Genomic DNA, 15,477 nt, shown 5'->3' with positions numbered 1-15,477 from the left:
TTGCTGGACGTCGAAATAAACAATATTAATTAATAATAGTCAACATCAACAACAACAACAACTATTAATACAACATTCATTACTTTGTTCTCTTTAGTTATTCCCAAAGGAGATACCAAATGATTGGTATTTGTTTATTCAATAGTATCTCTCTGGAGGTATATGTACAGATAAGATAATAAGGTATATATAATAATAAATACATATATATATATGTTTGTGTAATAGGTGTTATATATAAAACTATAGATATATAGACATTGAATCGGTTTGTGATTGTTGAACTACTTCAGTCCTAGGATCATGATGATACCAATGTTGAGGTCCAAACTCCCTCCCCATTAGGAGTCAAGTATGCTCTGGAGGTAACAATCTCAATGATCTTAGCAACCTCTTTCTCTTTGCCTTGAATGTACTGGTCCTCCTTTGTATTCCTAAATAGATAATTAATGTTAGGATGGTGAATCATCAAGTTAAGTAAATATATATACATACTTGATAATAATATTCTTCTGATCCTGGCATACAAGTTCCTTGATATCAACATAGTAAAGGGTATCCTTGATGACACCTTCATCCATACGATAGATCTCTGATGGTGTGAAACGGTATGTTCTAATCTGATGTCTTCCGTACCAGTTTGTTCTGATTACCTTGCACTCGTAGTCAGAGTCCTCGAGCTTTGGCACTTCCATTGGTGATGCCTGCCATGCAACATTAATGATACCCTTGACCAAACCAAACAATAACCACTCGGTGACGTTGATCGATGCATCGATGTAACCAAGTTGGAGTGATTCGGACTCCTCCTTGATCTCCTCCTCTGTGACCACCTTGTTATTAACAAAGGCTTCGATGATCTCTGACTTCTCATCTGTTGGAATAATTCCAACCAATGGCTGAATCAATGCCAAAACCTCCTCCTTCTTCTCCTCTACCATTGCACCTTCCTAAATAGTTTCAAGAGTTAATATTTTGGGCTACTATTAATTGATAGATTGATCGAACTACTTACACCCCACAATACTCCATTGATTTCGATGTATGGATAGTTTGGAATACGAATTGAATGCTTCTTAATCTCTGCTTGTTTGTCATAGTTGTAGGCAATGTCATAGATCATGATGTAGTTCCTGTGTACTCCATGTTGTAAGAAGAACTTTGCAAGATATAGTTGAATGTTGATACCCTTGTTTGTAGTTCTCTTGTGATCCACATAAATTGTAATTCCCTATTAATCCAAAAAATTATATCATATTTTTAATATTAGTATTAAATTGAATAATAATAATAAATAATTAAATACTTACAATATTAGAGTTTATATCCATTGTTATACTTATCTATATATATTATTATTATTACTATTATTATTTGTATGTGTATGTATTTGTTTGATTGAGGATGATGTAAATGAACAAACTAGTCAACTTGTTGCTCCATATATGTTAATATTGAATTGAACTTGTTGTGTGTGTTTATATATATGTATGTGGAACTCGTGTTCTCAATTATGTGCTACTCCATCTCTATTGTTGTTATGCTTGTGCGTATGTGTATAACCCCCACTACAACAGTCCATTCGGGGTGGTGTTTGATCAACTGTTTCGTAGAGCGTGTTTGGAAGTTTGTTTGAGTGTGTGAGTGTGTGGGTGGGGGGAATGGTGAAGTTGCACACACCTCTGGAATGGAAGTTTGTTTAATTAATGAGATGAAGATGAAGATGGAGGAAGAGAGAATGTTTGATGATGATGATCAAGATGATGAGGATGATGATGATGGAATGGATTAAACGACAAGGTCCACTGTCTCAGTCTCCAATATACGAAGGGATTGTTGTGTCTTGTCGGTCCAATCGAGGATCTTGGACTTCATCGTGGCGATTTGGTTGATGTCCAGAATACGTGGTGTCACCCAGGTGATCATGATGGTCTGGTCAATCTGGTCGATCAAGCCTCTGATCAGTTTGAGTGACAATGCCTTCATCAACAAGAACTCAATCTCGCCCAATTGCAGCTCAGTAGTCTGTGCGATCGTTGCAAACGAGATCAAACGCTTGTCCGAAGGAGTCCTAAATGCAAGATCAATCAAAGACAGAATTGATATCTTTTGCGCCAGTTGATCCTTATTGTTGTTAAGCTTTGGCTACATGTAATCAATGTGAATGAGTATGAATGAGTATGATTGATTGATTGATTAAATGAACGAATGATCAAACCAAACTAACTTACAATCTTGGTCAAGGCATCTTGGTTCTTGGCAATCAATTGTTGGTATTGATGGATGTTGCCAACGTTGTAGACCTTGAGAAGTTGTATTAACCATGCGAATGGTGTACCCTCCAGTGACTTGAGCACTGGGTTGACGATCAAGTCACCAAAGCTATACACATTATCACTGACCAGCGCAGCAATACAGAGATCAAGTGCAAGAGTCTGCTGTTGTGGCAATGGTATCTCCTTGCTGTACGATAAATAGAGCAATGCGCTCTGATAGAACTCGCTCTGTTGGTCCATTATCTAAGTGATTGATTGATTGATGTCAGTTCATTTGATTGCGATTGATTGTACAACAAACATACCTTGTGATAATCAGCGTTCACTTGGTAGAATGAAGCGTAGACAGTCTGCTCTAGGCCAGTGACACCCTTGAGCTCATCCTTGGCAGTCTCGAGGATCTGCTTTGCCTCTGGCAACTGCTTGGCATCAAGATGTTTGGAGGCAATAAAGGCCAATGACAAGATGTATCCACTCTTATCCTTCTTGACCTTTTCTGATATCTGCTCGAGGAACTTCCTTGCGCTTTCATTATTCTCTGTTTGTTGTTGTTGTTGTTCATCATTACAATTATTAGTAATACAATCAATCAACCAATAAAATGACATTAATACAATATACATACCAAGATGAGAGGCTATAGTGATACAGATAAGGACCAAACTCAATGGCTTCAGTTTAGACTCAAACTCCTTGATAAAGTGCTCGTACAGGTTGACCAGTTCATTCTTCTGGGCCACCTGAGGCAGCAGAACAAAGTCCTCAAGTTGTGAAGTCAACTGATGATAAAGTCTGATGGATGGTGTATGTTAGAACCGATTCATGCATGCTCTCTCTGTCTTGACCCTGTCATAATATCCATACTTCTGATCATAACAATGTTTAATGATCTGGACTTGTTCAATCAACTCTGGGAATGTGATCCTCAAATGCTCTAAATATTCTGTTGCTCTCATCATCTTTAGTATGTTGTATATATTATTATATGTATATGTATATGTATAGTAGTGTAGTATGAATATGAATGATTTGTAATTGATTGATTGTTAAATGAATGTGAAGTGATGTTCACACTTTGAGTGAACTTTGATCAACACACAGTAATAATAAATTAATTCAAAAAAGAAAGAATGAGTTGATCACACACCCCTCACAGATAATTACTACACAACTCATGATCAGAAGTCTTCTGACATTAGTTATTTAGTTAATAATAAGTTGTTGTGATATTTATAGATATACATATATATATAATATACCAAGTAATAATAATGGATCAATCATTGGATGAGTTTATAAAAGCAAAGAAGGAATCACGTAGAAATACACCTGCTGCAGCTGCTTCAACTACACCTGTGTCAACAGGTCCTTCACCAATGGAGTCAAGTCTTGACAACATTATTCAATCACAACAGAAACAAAGACATAACAATAGATATAGTAATGGTGATGGCCATGTCAAGCGAACAAACACATTCAACAAGAGACAATATAATAATACAGTATGTTGTTATAGTTGAATGTTTGAATGAATGACTGTGACATTGACATTGACAATGACATTGATGATGAATAGCACGACACAAACAAGAATATAGTTGTCACAGTACAGAACAATCAAGGATATGGAAGATATAGCTATCCTCAAACATATAATAGTCACTACCAGAGTGGTGGCGGCTACCATGGACGCGGTGGTTACAACAATGCACTGACACATAAGAAGATAGTGCTATCCAAACAGATCGATCATTCGTTGTTCGACCCAAGAGGCATCAGAGACTATAGTCAGGCCGGCTCAAGACAGCCAAAGTACGGCCGTCACGGCTTCTATGACATTGAGGACCTGGAGGAGATGGGCGCCACACTGCGCATCAAGAACATCGCACCATCCGTCACACTCGCCGATATTGGCAGAGCATTTGGCATCATCGGACCCGTCAAGGACTTTGATCTGCTGACTCATCTTTCACCGGTGGAGGCCGTCGTCACCTATAGACGACGTCTCGATGCCATGTCGGCCATGGAGAGATTCAACGGCACTGAGCTCGATGGCTCAGAGCTACGCATCACCCTGGAGCTAAACGAGAGCAGCACCAGTACAACGTCCACACCACCAGCTCAGACCAAGAGCGATCAAGCACAACAAGAACAGTCAGAGGACATCGAAGATGAGGAGTCCATGAATGCCCTGTGAGCGAGTAGAGTAAGAGTAGAGTATTCATTCATGTTCATGGTTCATTCGCGACATTATTGTGTATCAGTAAGAGCACGTCACCATCTCCCTCAGCTGCTGCAACCTTGGCTTGCAAGCAAATAAACATCGTCCCTTTCCAAGGGCATTATAACTTGGACACTGACGATGCAAGCAATGGTACCATCTTCCTAATGTATCTGAACAACATAAGTATCCTTTATTCATTCAATCAATCAAACTACAACTACTTTTTGGTCTTTGACTTTGATTGGAAGATTGTTGAGTTGACTCCTGATCTCATTGTGCTTGACCTCTTCTTGGAGGACACCTTGGAGTCAATGTTGAAGAAGCTTTGGTTATGTTGTTTGGTGCCAGGCTTGGTATCACTACTCTCAAGCTTCTGTTCGTGTGCACTGTAGTCGAATGGAACGAATGGTGCATCTGTCGCAACACCATCCGATTCCTTGTTGTTGGTAGTGGAAGTTGTGGTAGTGGATGTGGAGGTATTGTTGGCTTGGTTCGATGTTGCTTGTTTCTGTTGTTGTTGCTGTTGCAGTTTCTTCTTCATCTTCTTATCCTTCTTATCCTTCTTATCCTTCTTTGACTTTGGAGTTGTTGACACTTCCGCAGTGGAAGTGGACGTGGTTGTTGATTGAGTGTCAGCAGCAGATGTCTGTTGTTGTGAATCCAGATCCATTGGTGATGTAGTCGACGTAGTATTTGTGGATGTTGGAATGTTATATCGCTCATGGAGACTCTTTGGAACTATTCCATGGTGACGGGCGAGATATGTTAGTATGTATGAATGATGTTAACATCAATAAAGGTACTTACTCTCTTGCTTCTGTTTCTTGCCCTTGCCCTCCTTCTTCTTTGTGTCAGTGGCATCTGTTGATTTGGCTTGTTCAGGGGCAACATTCATTGCCTCAATATCATCAGTCTTGGCAACAGTTGCTTGTTGCAACTCTATCACTGGTTTGAACACTGGAGCAGTACCAGAGGATGGGTCAAACGATGACTTAACCATCAATGCTATCTTCTTGTGTGCTCTAGCCTGCTCGTCTTCGTCCTCTTCGTCCGAGTTGAAGTTCAATCCATTTGGTAGTGTGCCATTGGAATGGTTATCAATGTTGGCCGTCGAGATGCTCGCGGTGCGCTTTTGAACGGCAGAGATAAATGTCTGCACTGGTGCATCCACGTCCATGTTGCTGGAGGTGTCTGTCAGCCATTGACTCCTGATCGATGACTCCTGCTTTGTCGATATTGAGCTTGTTGGTGTCGCATTTTGTTGCTGTTGTTGCTCCTGCTGTGATATAGCTGGTGTCTTTACAAGGGACTTTGGTAGTATCCTATCCAGTACGCTCACTGGCTTGCCCATGACGCCTCCCTCTGGCAGGTTCTCTTTCAGACGAGCCCTCATGATCTCTTGAAGCAGGTCATGTCCATGCTGCTTGATGTATGGTGGGACGGGCGAGCAACATGCCAGCAGCGCCTCCATCGTCGTTGGCTTCTTCTCGACGATCAACTGAATGATTGAGTTGGGCAGCACGTATCGAACACTTTCATCCTCCTCTCGTGCAATGTTCTCGCGCCAATTGTACAGCACCTTCAAAGCCTGCATCTGGGCCGCACCATACTTGAGTCCAAGTCGCTGAGCAAAGGAAATGTATGATTGATTCTCATCGAATGGTTCCTTCTCGTATCGCACCAAACTGATCTCCTTGCTGCGGCGCAACACCTCCAACACCAGGGTGCCAGCTGTCGCCGAGCCTTTGTGATCAAACAACTGATTACGCAGACGATCGTAGATGTAGAGCAGGTAGTGAGTGTCCTCGCGGGCGTACTTGATCATCTCCTCGGGCACGGGTCTGATGCGCCAGTCAGCCAACTGGAACTTCTTGTTGGCGTCGACGTTGCAGTAGAAGCGCAGGAGGAATGCCAGCGACGCCGATGGGAACTCGAGGATTCTCGACGCCTGGCCAGTGTCGAACATGTTGACCACGTATATTCCAAAGTCGTTCTGCAGCCACTTGATGTCGCTGTCACTTCCGTGCAGCACCTTGACAATGCGCGGGTTGGTGAAAGGCTCGTTCAGGAGACGCATGTGCGAGCGCAGGGCCAGCGTGTCGACGATGAAGTCCTCACTCCTCGTAGACAACTGCATCAAACAGACAAAGCCCTGGAATGATCGGTAGTTGTGCGCTTCGAGATCGACAGCGAACTCATCGACCTGATTGAGCTTGTCGCGCAGCTCCTTCAGCTGGTCGATCTTGTCGATCCATGTGTAGGCGGTCTGATCGAGCTCCTTGAACAGCATCTCCTTGCAGGACTGTGTCTGCTTGGGCGTGTACTGCAGGTTGTCCAGCTCATGCTGGTAGGGATGGGGGAAGACCAGCTTCTCCTGCTCCTTTGTCCTGGAGATCTTGCCATGTACCACCTCCACCCTTGCCTTTGCGAATATCGGGTCCAAAGGTACCATTGCATTTGGCTTCTCCTGTATCTTTGGAATGAATGGGTATATTGAGTTGTCCACAGGTTCCTCAAACTTCATCTGAGGTCTTTGTATATTCGCTCCATAGAACATATTGTACTCGTTTGACTTGCCTCCCTTTGATTGATTAATTGTCGAGGGAAGAGGGAAGTGGGTCGAGGGTTGGTTAGCAAGGTATATTGAATGAATGAGTGTAGATAGCCTACCTTTGAAGCTATCTTGCTTGTTGCTATATATATGTTTGGTTGAGACGATGTTTGTGACTTGTCAATCTGATCTGTGAAGCCATCCTGTATGATTGATTGATCGAATGATCGATCGTGGAGCGTGATTAGCATCGACACCGATACGCTGATCGAAGCGCGAGATACGTACTACTTTGTCAATGATGGTATCTACTACATCTACTACTGATGGGAACAGCTCGGAGATGTCATCGACGTCCTCGGCAGTATGCTTCTCAAAGATGTGTGGATTGTTCTTTTGATTCTCAAAGGTGACGAAGCGCTGTGTCAATGTCAACAGTCTATTACCCAATTGATTCATCTTGTTCTTGAACACAGGGTATGTCGTATAATATGAATAGTCCTCATCCAATGGTAATTGATTCGATATCTTGATTGCAGATATCAGATTGCCCAATAGACTCTTTTGGAATGCTTCAACAGACTCTGGTGTGAGTAGCTTTGCTGGTACTGTTGAGTCTCCATCATTCCTCCTCCTATTATTATTATTCTTTGACATATCTGTCTACTTTGTATTTGTTTAGAAGGATGAGTGATATGAATCAAATCAAAGTTCACTCAAACTAGTCTTTCGTTCGTTTTTCCAATTTCCTCAAACCATAAATTCAATAATTTGATTAAATATTGATGTAAGTTTACATTTATTACATGTTCAATTGGTACTATTAATAGTTGCCAAAAGAAGGTTCTCCTCAATAAATAGATGGACAGGATGTTGAAGGAAGGATACTAAAACATCGAACAATTGTTGGTTAACAATAGTAGTAGGTTTAGGCACTGAGGTTGAGGTTGATGTGAGCAATGATCAGGTTGAGGATGTTCAAGTCAATGGTAGTGGCACCATTCAACAGGGCAACCTGGTTGGACGACTGGGTGGTCGAGGTGGAGGTGAAGCTACCAACCTGAGTGTTGGAGATGGTCTTTGGGGCGGCACCGAAGGATGAGATATTCTCTATTCAAATTGATTAATATTATTGATTTGGATTATATTTGAAGATCCATTTAGGATAGTATTACTTACTGATCAACATTTTAGAAGTAGAGTAGTATTAGAGTATTAGAGTATTAGAGTATTTGATTTAATGATGTATATTCACTTATGATTGTTGAATTTATAGTTGTCGACTCGATGTTTGATCATTAATGTTAGATACTTTATAAACATTTAATTACAATGGGCATTTTTGTAAACTTAGAATAATATTATTATTACATTGAGATTAGTAGGCAGATGTATTAAGAAGTAGTAGGAAAGATACCAATATCCAATGATTTATCATTTAATGGACTGTGAATGGGACCCATTCCAATGATTTAATGGATATTCTTTTAAAATATTTTATCATCTCTTTATAAATATATTCGTCATTACTATTCAATTGTCCTAATTCCTACTTAATTAAAATACGTCATTAATATTAATATATATTATATTCAGAGTGTGCGAGATGGGTATTGATTGATCTAATGAGTGTGATCACACACACATGACACACCCTGGCAATCAATTTATTTATTGATTGATTGGTGAGTGACATGTAAGTGTGTGAGGATGTACCGGGGAATGATTATTACATCACTCTTTGAATAATATACTTATTATGGATTATAAGTTGTATATATATTCATACAGTGACGAAACCATACCTCCTAAAGATGGAATAATAACATGTGATGTCACTTTGACTGGACGACTGGATTCCAACAATGTTGTGGATAATAATAGATTGATGTTAATAAATAAATAATTAAATAAATATTAGATCGAGAATTAATAACAAGGGTACAGCAACATATTGATTTATTGCTGAGCCTTGACGAGCTCAACCTCAAAGACCAGAGTAGCGTTACCTGGGATTTGGGGTGGAGAGCCTTGTGAACCGTAAGCGAGATGAGCTGGGATGGTGAGTTGACGCTTGCCACCAACACGCATTCCGTGGACACCTTGGTCCCATCCCTTGATCACCTCACCGACGCCGAGCTTAAAGTTGAATGGCTTCTGGATCGATGAGTCAAAGGTCTTGCCGTTGGTCAGCTTGCCGACGTACTTGACCGACACGGTCTTGCCCTTGATCGTGGGCATTCCGTTGCCGACGACGATGTCCTTGACAATCAGTCCGTTGGGGTGCTTGACAACGGCTGGCGAGGCGCTCTTGGCTGGGGAGGCAGCGGCGGCGGCTGGCTTGGTTGGGGTCTGTTGCTTGGCTGGAGCAGCCTCTGGCTTGGCTGGCACTGGAGTCTCCTTGGCCTTCTTGACTGGGATGGCAGCCAACTTGTCGGCAGCATCACTCTTTCTCTTGAGGCTCTGTGGCTGGGGGACCTCGATCTCCTCCTCCTCCTCAGAGTCGTCCATCTCGATCTCCTCGTCGTCGTCAAACTCGTCGTCCTCCTCCTCCTCTGCGTGATCCATCGATGAGACAAAGTAGCCGGACAAGTGGATTGGCTGACCACCACCGAGCACCTGGAAGACGATCTCCTTGTTCTCCTCAAAGATCAAATCGACCTGAGATGACTCGAGCAGACCAAGCTTGAGTGAGCAGAGCGAGTACTCCTTTCCGTCATACTTGACGACCAAAACATTACGCTCAGCACCCTTGGCAGCAGCAGTCAAACATGCAGCAGTCAAATGAGCATCGAATGGTGGTGTGAATGTCACTGGCTTGTTTCCAACTTCCAATCCTATATATCATTGATTAAGAATATGAACGCGAATGAATGAATGTTGTCGAGCGAGTGATTGATTGATTAAATGATTGATTGATTGATTGAGTGCACAAGGTTAGAATTTCATCAATCATGACAATACATTAAAAAATGAGAACATACCCCAAAACATCTTTATCTATCTATTAAGTATTTGTATATATGTATCACAGAGGAGTTCAAAAGACTGACGATAATCTTAGCTTCGTCTCTCACTTCATACTTGTCGAAAATTTCGATTTGGCGCTTGGCACTGTTTTGACTCGCGAGGTGAAATAAATACACCAAATCACAACAAAGACATAAAAACGAACGACTCCTAATCACTTCAATTATTATGTTCTAAGTCAAACTCTCAACAATCAATCTATTTATACATATATATACATACAATGGTATGATTGATGAAGTCGCTCGCACTCTCGCACAGCCTAACCAACCAAACAAACAAACAAACAAACAAACGAATATAGAAAATCAAAGTTATTAGTAGGTCTGAAGAGGACCAGACAAAGGAGTTGAGTACAGATGTTAGGAAGATGCAACGTAATTTAGATCCTTTGGTTCATCCATTTGAGAGACCTCGTGAATATGTTAGAGCACTAAATGCTGTAAAGTTGGACAAGGTCTTTGCCAAACCATTCGTAGCAGCACTCACTGGTCACACCGATGGTATCTTCTCGATGACTCGTCATCCCAACCAAGTCAACTGCTTTGCATCAGGTTCATGCGATGGTGTAATCAAACTATGGAATCTATCAACATTGTACATATCATCACTCATTCATTCATTCAATCAATCAATCATTCATGTTATTCATACTAACTAACGATCAATCAATCAATAGGAAGGAGACAGCTAATATATTATCACATAATGGATTCGTTAGAGGATTGTCATTTGCACCGAATGGAAACAGTATACTATCATGTGGAGAGGATAAGACTGTGAAGTTGTGGGACTTGACTCCACCTGACTATACATGCGAGAAGAGGGAAGCGACAACAGTGTACAAAGGTCAACACTCTTTCACATCGATCGATCATCAGTTGAACTCGCTCACATTCGCCACGTCTGGCACCGACGTCTCGATCTGGGACCAGACGCGATCCACACCAATGCAGCGTCTGACATGGGGCCACGCGTCAGTCACACGTGTTCGCTTCAATCCCATCGAGAACAACCTGTTGGCTGCATGCACTAGTGATCGCGAGGTCATTCTGTACGACATTCGCGCCAACTCGGCTGTTCAGAAGCTCATCACCAAGATGCGATCGAACGCCACCTCTTGGAACCCTCGCAAGGCCTACGTGATCGCCCTGGCCAACGAGGACGAGAACGCCTACCAATACGACATCAGGAATCTCAAGAGAGCAATCAGTTTGCATCGCGACCACGTTGGCTCCGTGCTCGACATTGACTACAGTCCGACAGGCGACGAGTTTGTCACGGGCTCCTACGACAAGACCATCCGTATCTTCTCGACCGACTCGTACAACAGCAGAGAGGTCTACTTCACCAATCGTATGCAGCACATCTTCTCGGTGCTGTTCACCGCCGACACCAAGTTTGTCATGTCTGGTAGTGACGACATGAACATTCGTATCTGGAAGAGCAAGGCATCAATGCCAATGGGTATGATCGCACACAGACAGAAGGAGCAACTGGAATACAGCGACAAACTAAAGGATAAGTTCAAGGAGATACCAGAGATCAAGACAATTGCACAGTAAGTTACCAATCCATGGAATCATTCCAATCACATTCTAACTCTCGCTCAATCAATCAAACTCTTTCTCAACAATGTAACAGACATCGAAGAGTACCAAAGGCTATTTACAAGAAGCGTTTCTTGAAGAACGTCATGCATCAAGCCAAGAAGAGGAAGGAGGAGAACGTTATCAAGCACAGCAAGGGACAGGTCAAGGAAAGGAAGATGCTGTCAGAGCAACTTGTCACCGTCGAGAAATAAAGTGTTTATCAATCAGCTGGCAGAGGTGCTAATCAATCAATCAATCAATCAATGAGTCGATCAACGATGGAATGTTAGGTAAGTAGTAATAATACTTTATTGATATGGATGGTGGCGGTGAAGGTGATGATTGTGGCTTGAATAAATAGGGTGCGGTAGAGTATTGGTGGAAGGTTGTCCACTGCAAGAGTAGCAGCAGGGGCGCAGTTAGGACCATCTGGTCCATTGGTATGGAGTGAAGGGAGGAGGGGAAGAAGGAAGTGAGAAAGGATGTAGGTAGGTATACTAGAAGAAGAACTTGGACGAGGTCTCTGTCGGAGCGATCGGGACACCCGATTCAGTCATTGGCTGTATGTCTTCCGTTTCGAAAAGGACTGGTTTGCCTTTGCTCTTGCGCATGGATACGGTTCCGACAGGCTTGTTGTTCCTGTATGATATCTCCTTCTTGAGCCTGGGCACGACTACCTGGTCCCAAGAGTCGCCGTCGCCACAGCACTCGTCAACAATGTCGCGCAGGAATTGATTCTTGCTCTTGTTGACAATGTGCGTGACCTCTATACATAGCGACAGGATGTGTCCAATATTCTGATAAACCTTCTTCTGTTGCTGCGGTCCCTGCTTTGAGGAGGAGGATCCATTACTAGTGTTACAATGTTGTTTGGTGTTGTTGTTGGTTCCATTCACAAGTCGATTTGAAGAGTCGTGAATGGAGAGCTTAGACAGGACAACCTCGGTGTCGGCGCCACATATCTCCACGCTCAGAGAGTTTGGCTTGGTCAAGCCATTCTTCTTTTTGTCGTCCTGTTGCTCAGACGCTGTAGTACTCGTGGGTCGCTTGAACAGATTCTCGAGCGAGTTCTCTCTCTTTGGTAGTTTGTCCTCCTCGGACTCACCACCAGCAAAGGATACTCTTCTCCTGATCTTGGTCGATGGTTTCTTCTGCAGTGAGAAGTTGTCCTCAACCACATCAGCGCCATCAGCGGCAAACCGTACCGACTTGTTGGATGAGGTGCCAGGAGACTCCTTCTTCTCTTGTACTGGCACAGGAGCTGCCACTGGGATGGATGGGGTAGAGGCGAGGAGGACCTCTACGGTGCGCTTGACAAAGCCACAGTCTTTGAGTAGATGATACATAAACTCCTCGTCATCAGAGCCAAGACTGCGCTGGATTAGAGGTGTAATCAGGGACTCGATGGCGCTATGGGCAATGTTGTTTGACTCGTACTCAAAGAAGATGTTGACGCACTTCTTCATGATGCCACTCTCCCAAATGGCCTGGTCCAGCTTGGGCACATTCACCTTGACCATGGCCTGTATGACACTGAGGCACTTGAGTCGGATCATGCCGTAGGGCTCAGAGTAGCCACCTGGCATCGACATGATATCATTGACGGCTTCAATTGTGGTCATCTCTCGGCCATCATTTAGAACAATGATTGGTTTGAACAACATTCCAATGATAGGTGCCATGTCTTGGGATTGTTGTTGATTGGTTGTTATGGAGCTGTACTCAATCATTGTGGCCACAAGATGTAGGATGGAACAGGAGGGCGTGAAGCGGACAAGGTCATTCTCCAGCACGACCTTGAAGGCGTTCTTGAGCAGCGTGTTGGAGAATGATTGTACAAAGAACTGATGGGCAATCTTGGACTTGGAGTACTTCTTGATGACCTCGGTGATGAGTCGCGTGATGTTGTCAATCTCACTTTCCAAAAGGTCTCCTGAGCGCTCGACGCTGAATATCTCGTTGAGCTTAAGTATGAGGTATGGCGTCAGGTGGTTTGTCCATGATGGCTTGTCCTTGGAGGCGGCGGCCGCACCCGAGGCAGGAGTGCTAGAGCTGAATACATTCAAGAAGGAGGTTGTGGTGTTGCCAACTGTTTGCATCTCGACGTCGATCATCTTGAGCAGGAGGTCGATGATGTTGGACGACGCAATGTGTTGCATGAGCGACTGGAGCACAGTGTCACGTCGCTCCGACACGTATTGTAGCAGCTCCTTCTTCTTGCCCAGCAGCGATGTTATCAGATCGACGAATGATTGGATGTTGGCCGTCGGCAGCTCTTGGTAATCAATGACGCCAAACAGTGTGTCCAGGATGGAGTAGTTGCTGGGCTCGCAGATGATGCGTGGCACTGTGATGATCGCGCCCTTGACAATCTCGAACGAGGTGGATAGGCGTGCATAGGCGTTCTTCAGCTCCGGCGAGGCTGTGCCCTGGATCAAAGACTGTCTCGCGGCGTACACCTGGGTGCAGAGTGGCACGTCGACCACAACCTGCATCATTGTCTGGATGGACTCGGGCAGTGAGAGGTATTCGCAGAGTGGTTTGAAGCCGCACTGGACCAGGTCCATGACCTCCTCCCTCAACTCGTCCGTGAACAGCACGTTGATCACTGGCTCGTTGCCAGTCGCTGTCAATTGATTGTTGGACTTGCTGCAACCTTGAAGTATCTTCTCAATCATCTGTTTGGGCGTGGGTTTCTTTGGCGTCGTCGCCGCTGCTGTTGACGCCGCCACCGAGACGGAGCTTTTGTTGATTAGTATACTTCTTGGACTGCTGCTGCCGCTGCTACTGCTGCTGAGGCCACTGTTGCTCGGACTGTTGATGCCGCTGCTACTGCTGATGCTGGCAGTGATGCTGACAACACTGCTCTTTGAATTGATTGATTGACTGGAATGCTCTAGCTCGCGCTGGACCATCAATCGCTTGCGCTCCTCCTCGATTTCACGCTGCTTGCGACGTCGCTCTTCATCCTCATCCTTCTTTCGGCGCTCGCGGTCCTCGCGCTCCTTACGACGCTTTTCCTCCTCCTCGGCCAGACGACGTTCATCTTCCTTCTTCTTTCGCTCTCGCTCCTCGCGGCGCGCCTGTCGCTCGTCCTCGGCCTTTTTGAGACACATTTCCATCTCGAGCCGTTGTTTGTCCTCGCGATCCTTTCTCTCACGCTCACGCTGCAACTTGCGATCGTTCCTTTCATCCTCCTTTCGTTTCCTCTCCTCTTCCTGTCGTCTTTCTTCCTCTTCCTCTCTAATACGTCGTTCTTCTCTCTGTCTCCGCCTTTCTTGTAATTTAGCGTCAATGTCCATTATGTGTGTCTCTAACTGCTGCTGTTGTTATGTGTTGCCTGTGATTGTTAGACTAACTTGTTGAACAGCCATGGATGTTTGATCGATACCTACAGCTCACTCAGTCACTGTGTTTCGCTCTAGTTCTCTCGCTCTCCTCCTCCTTGAACTTGAAGAAGGGTAAAGGTATATTCTTCCTAAACCTTGGCTATCGATTAGGAAAAAGACTAAAGATACGTTGATGTAGTAGGTAGGTAGGTAAGGTAAGGTAAGGGTCGTAGGAAGTAGGTGTAGTATCGTTTGATTGGTAGTTGAATTGGGAAGTGGAGTGGAAGTGGAGTGGAAGTGGACAGCAAGCAAGGGAGAATCAGGAAAGACACGCACTCACACATCACCTCATCATCATTGACGTTCTCACTCTACACTACACTACACTCTCCTCTTCTTCTTCTGAGTGCACTGTCCCTGAACCTGCTATTGCTCTCTTGCTACTGCTAATACTGTTGTTGTTGTTGTTATTGTT

General features: G+C 43.9%; 8 protein-coding genes across 8 annotated transcripts; 2 read left to right on the top strand and 6 right to left on the bottom strand.

Moving 5' to 3' along the window:
* Positions 1-304: 304 nt before the first annotated feature.
* Positions 305-1,331, bottom strand: SAMD00019534_045570 (hypothetical protein; the record flags this gene model as incomplete). Its single annotated transcript, XM_012900047.1, has 4 exons — positions 305-434; positions 496-950; positions 1,016-1,231; positions 1,311-1,331. Coding segments are annotated over 4 exons (822 nt in total), but the record flags the coding sequence as incomplete, so codon positions are not given.
* A 460-nt stretch (positions 1,332-1,791) lies between these two features.
* Positions 1,792-3,235, bottom strand: SAMD00019534_045560 (hypothetical protein; the record flags this gene model as incomplete). Its single annotated transcript, XM_012900046.1, has 5 exons — positions 1,792-2,145; positions 2,232-2,519; positions 2,582-2,814; positions 2,902-3,068; positions 3,141-3,235. Coding segments are annotated over 5 exons (1,137 nt in total), but the record flags the coding sequence as incomplete, so codon positions are not given.
* Positions 3,236-3,547: 312 nt separating this feature from the next.
* On the top strand, positions 3,548-4,470 carry SAMD00019534_045550 (hypothetical protein; the record flags this gene model as incomplete). The annotated part of the gene is made up of 2 exons (XM_012900045.1): positions 3,548-3,778; positions 3,853-4,470. Coding segments are annotated over 2 exons (849 nt in total), but the record flags the coding sequence as incomplete, so codon positions are not given.
* Positions 4,471-4,717: 247 nt separating this feature from the next.
* SAMD00019534_045540 (hypothetical protein) lies at positions 4,718-7,708 on the bottom strand (the record flags this gene model as incomplete). Its single annotated transcript, XM_012900044.1, has 4 exons — positions 4,718-5,238; positions 5,308-7,081; positions 7,171-7,254; positions 7,340-7,708. 4 exons carry the CDS (start codon positions 7,706-7,708, stop codon positions 4,718-4,720), a joined length of 2,748 nt encoding a protein of 915 aa, XP_012755498.1.
* A 271-nt stretch (positions 7,709-7,979) lies between these two features.
* On the bottom strand, positions 7,980-8,240 carry SAMD00019534_045530 (hypothetical protein; the record flags this gene model as incomplete). The annotated part of the gene is made up of 2 exons (XM_012900043.1): positions 7,980-8,161; positions 8,231-8,240. 2 exons carry the CDS (start codon positions 8,238-8,240, stop codon positions 7,980-7,982), a joined length of 192 nt encoding a protein of 63 aa, XP_012755497.1.
* Positions 8,241-9,010: 770 nt separating this feature from the next.
* Positions 9,011-10,045, bottom strand: SAMD00019534_045520 (hypothetical protein; the record flags this gene model as incomplete). The annotated part of the gene is made up of 2 exons (XM_012900042.1): positions 9,011-9,888; positions 10,036-10,045. The coding sequence occupies 2 exons, from the start codon at positions 10,043-10,045 to the stop codon at positions 9,011-9,013; spliced, it is 888 nt and encodes a 295-aa protein (XP_012755496.1).
* A 340-nt stretch (positions 10,046-10,385) lies between these two features.
* On the top strand, positions 10,386-11,885 carry SAMD00019534_045510 (hypothetical protein; the record flags this gene model as incomplete). The annotated part of the gene is made up of 3 exons (XM_012900041.1): positions 10,386-10,678; positions 10,761-11,642; positions 11,726-11,885. Coding segments are annotated over 3 exons (1,335 nt in total), but the record flags the coding sequence as incomplete, so codon positions are not given.
* A 285-nt stretch (positions 11,886-12,170) lies between these two features.
* Positions 12,171-14,960, bottom strand: SAMD00019534_045500 (hypothetical protein; the record flags this gene model as incomplete). The annotated part of the gene is made up of 3 exons (XM_012900040.1): positions 12,171-13,357; positions 13,592-14,386; positions 14,540-14,960. Coding segments are annotated over 3 exons (2,403 nt in total), but the record flags the coding sequence as incomplete, so codon positions are not given.
* Positions 14,961-15,477: the final 517 nt, after the last annotated feature.

Source organism: Acytostelium subglobosum, assembly GCF_000787575.1.
Source record: "Acytostelium subglobosum LB1 DNA, scaffold: scaffold8, whole genome shotgun sequence".
Classification (NCBI taxonomy): domain Eukaryota; phylum Evosea; class Eumycetozoa; order Acytosteliales; family Acytosteliaceae; genus Acytostelium; species Acytostelium subglobosum.
The sequence above is the reverse complement of the archived record's forward strand: the minus strand, read 5'-3'. Positions and strand labels throughout refer to the sequence as shown.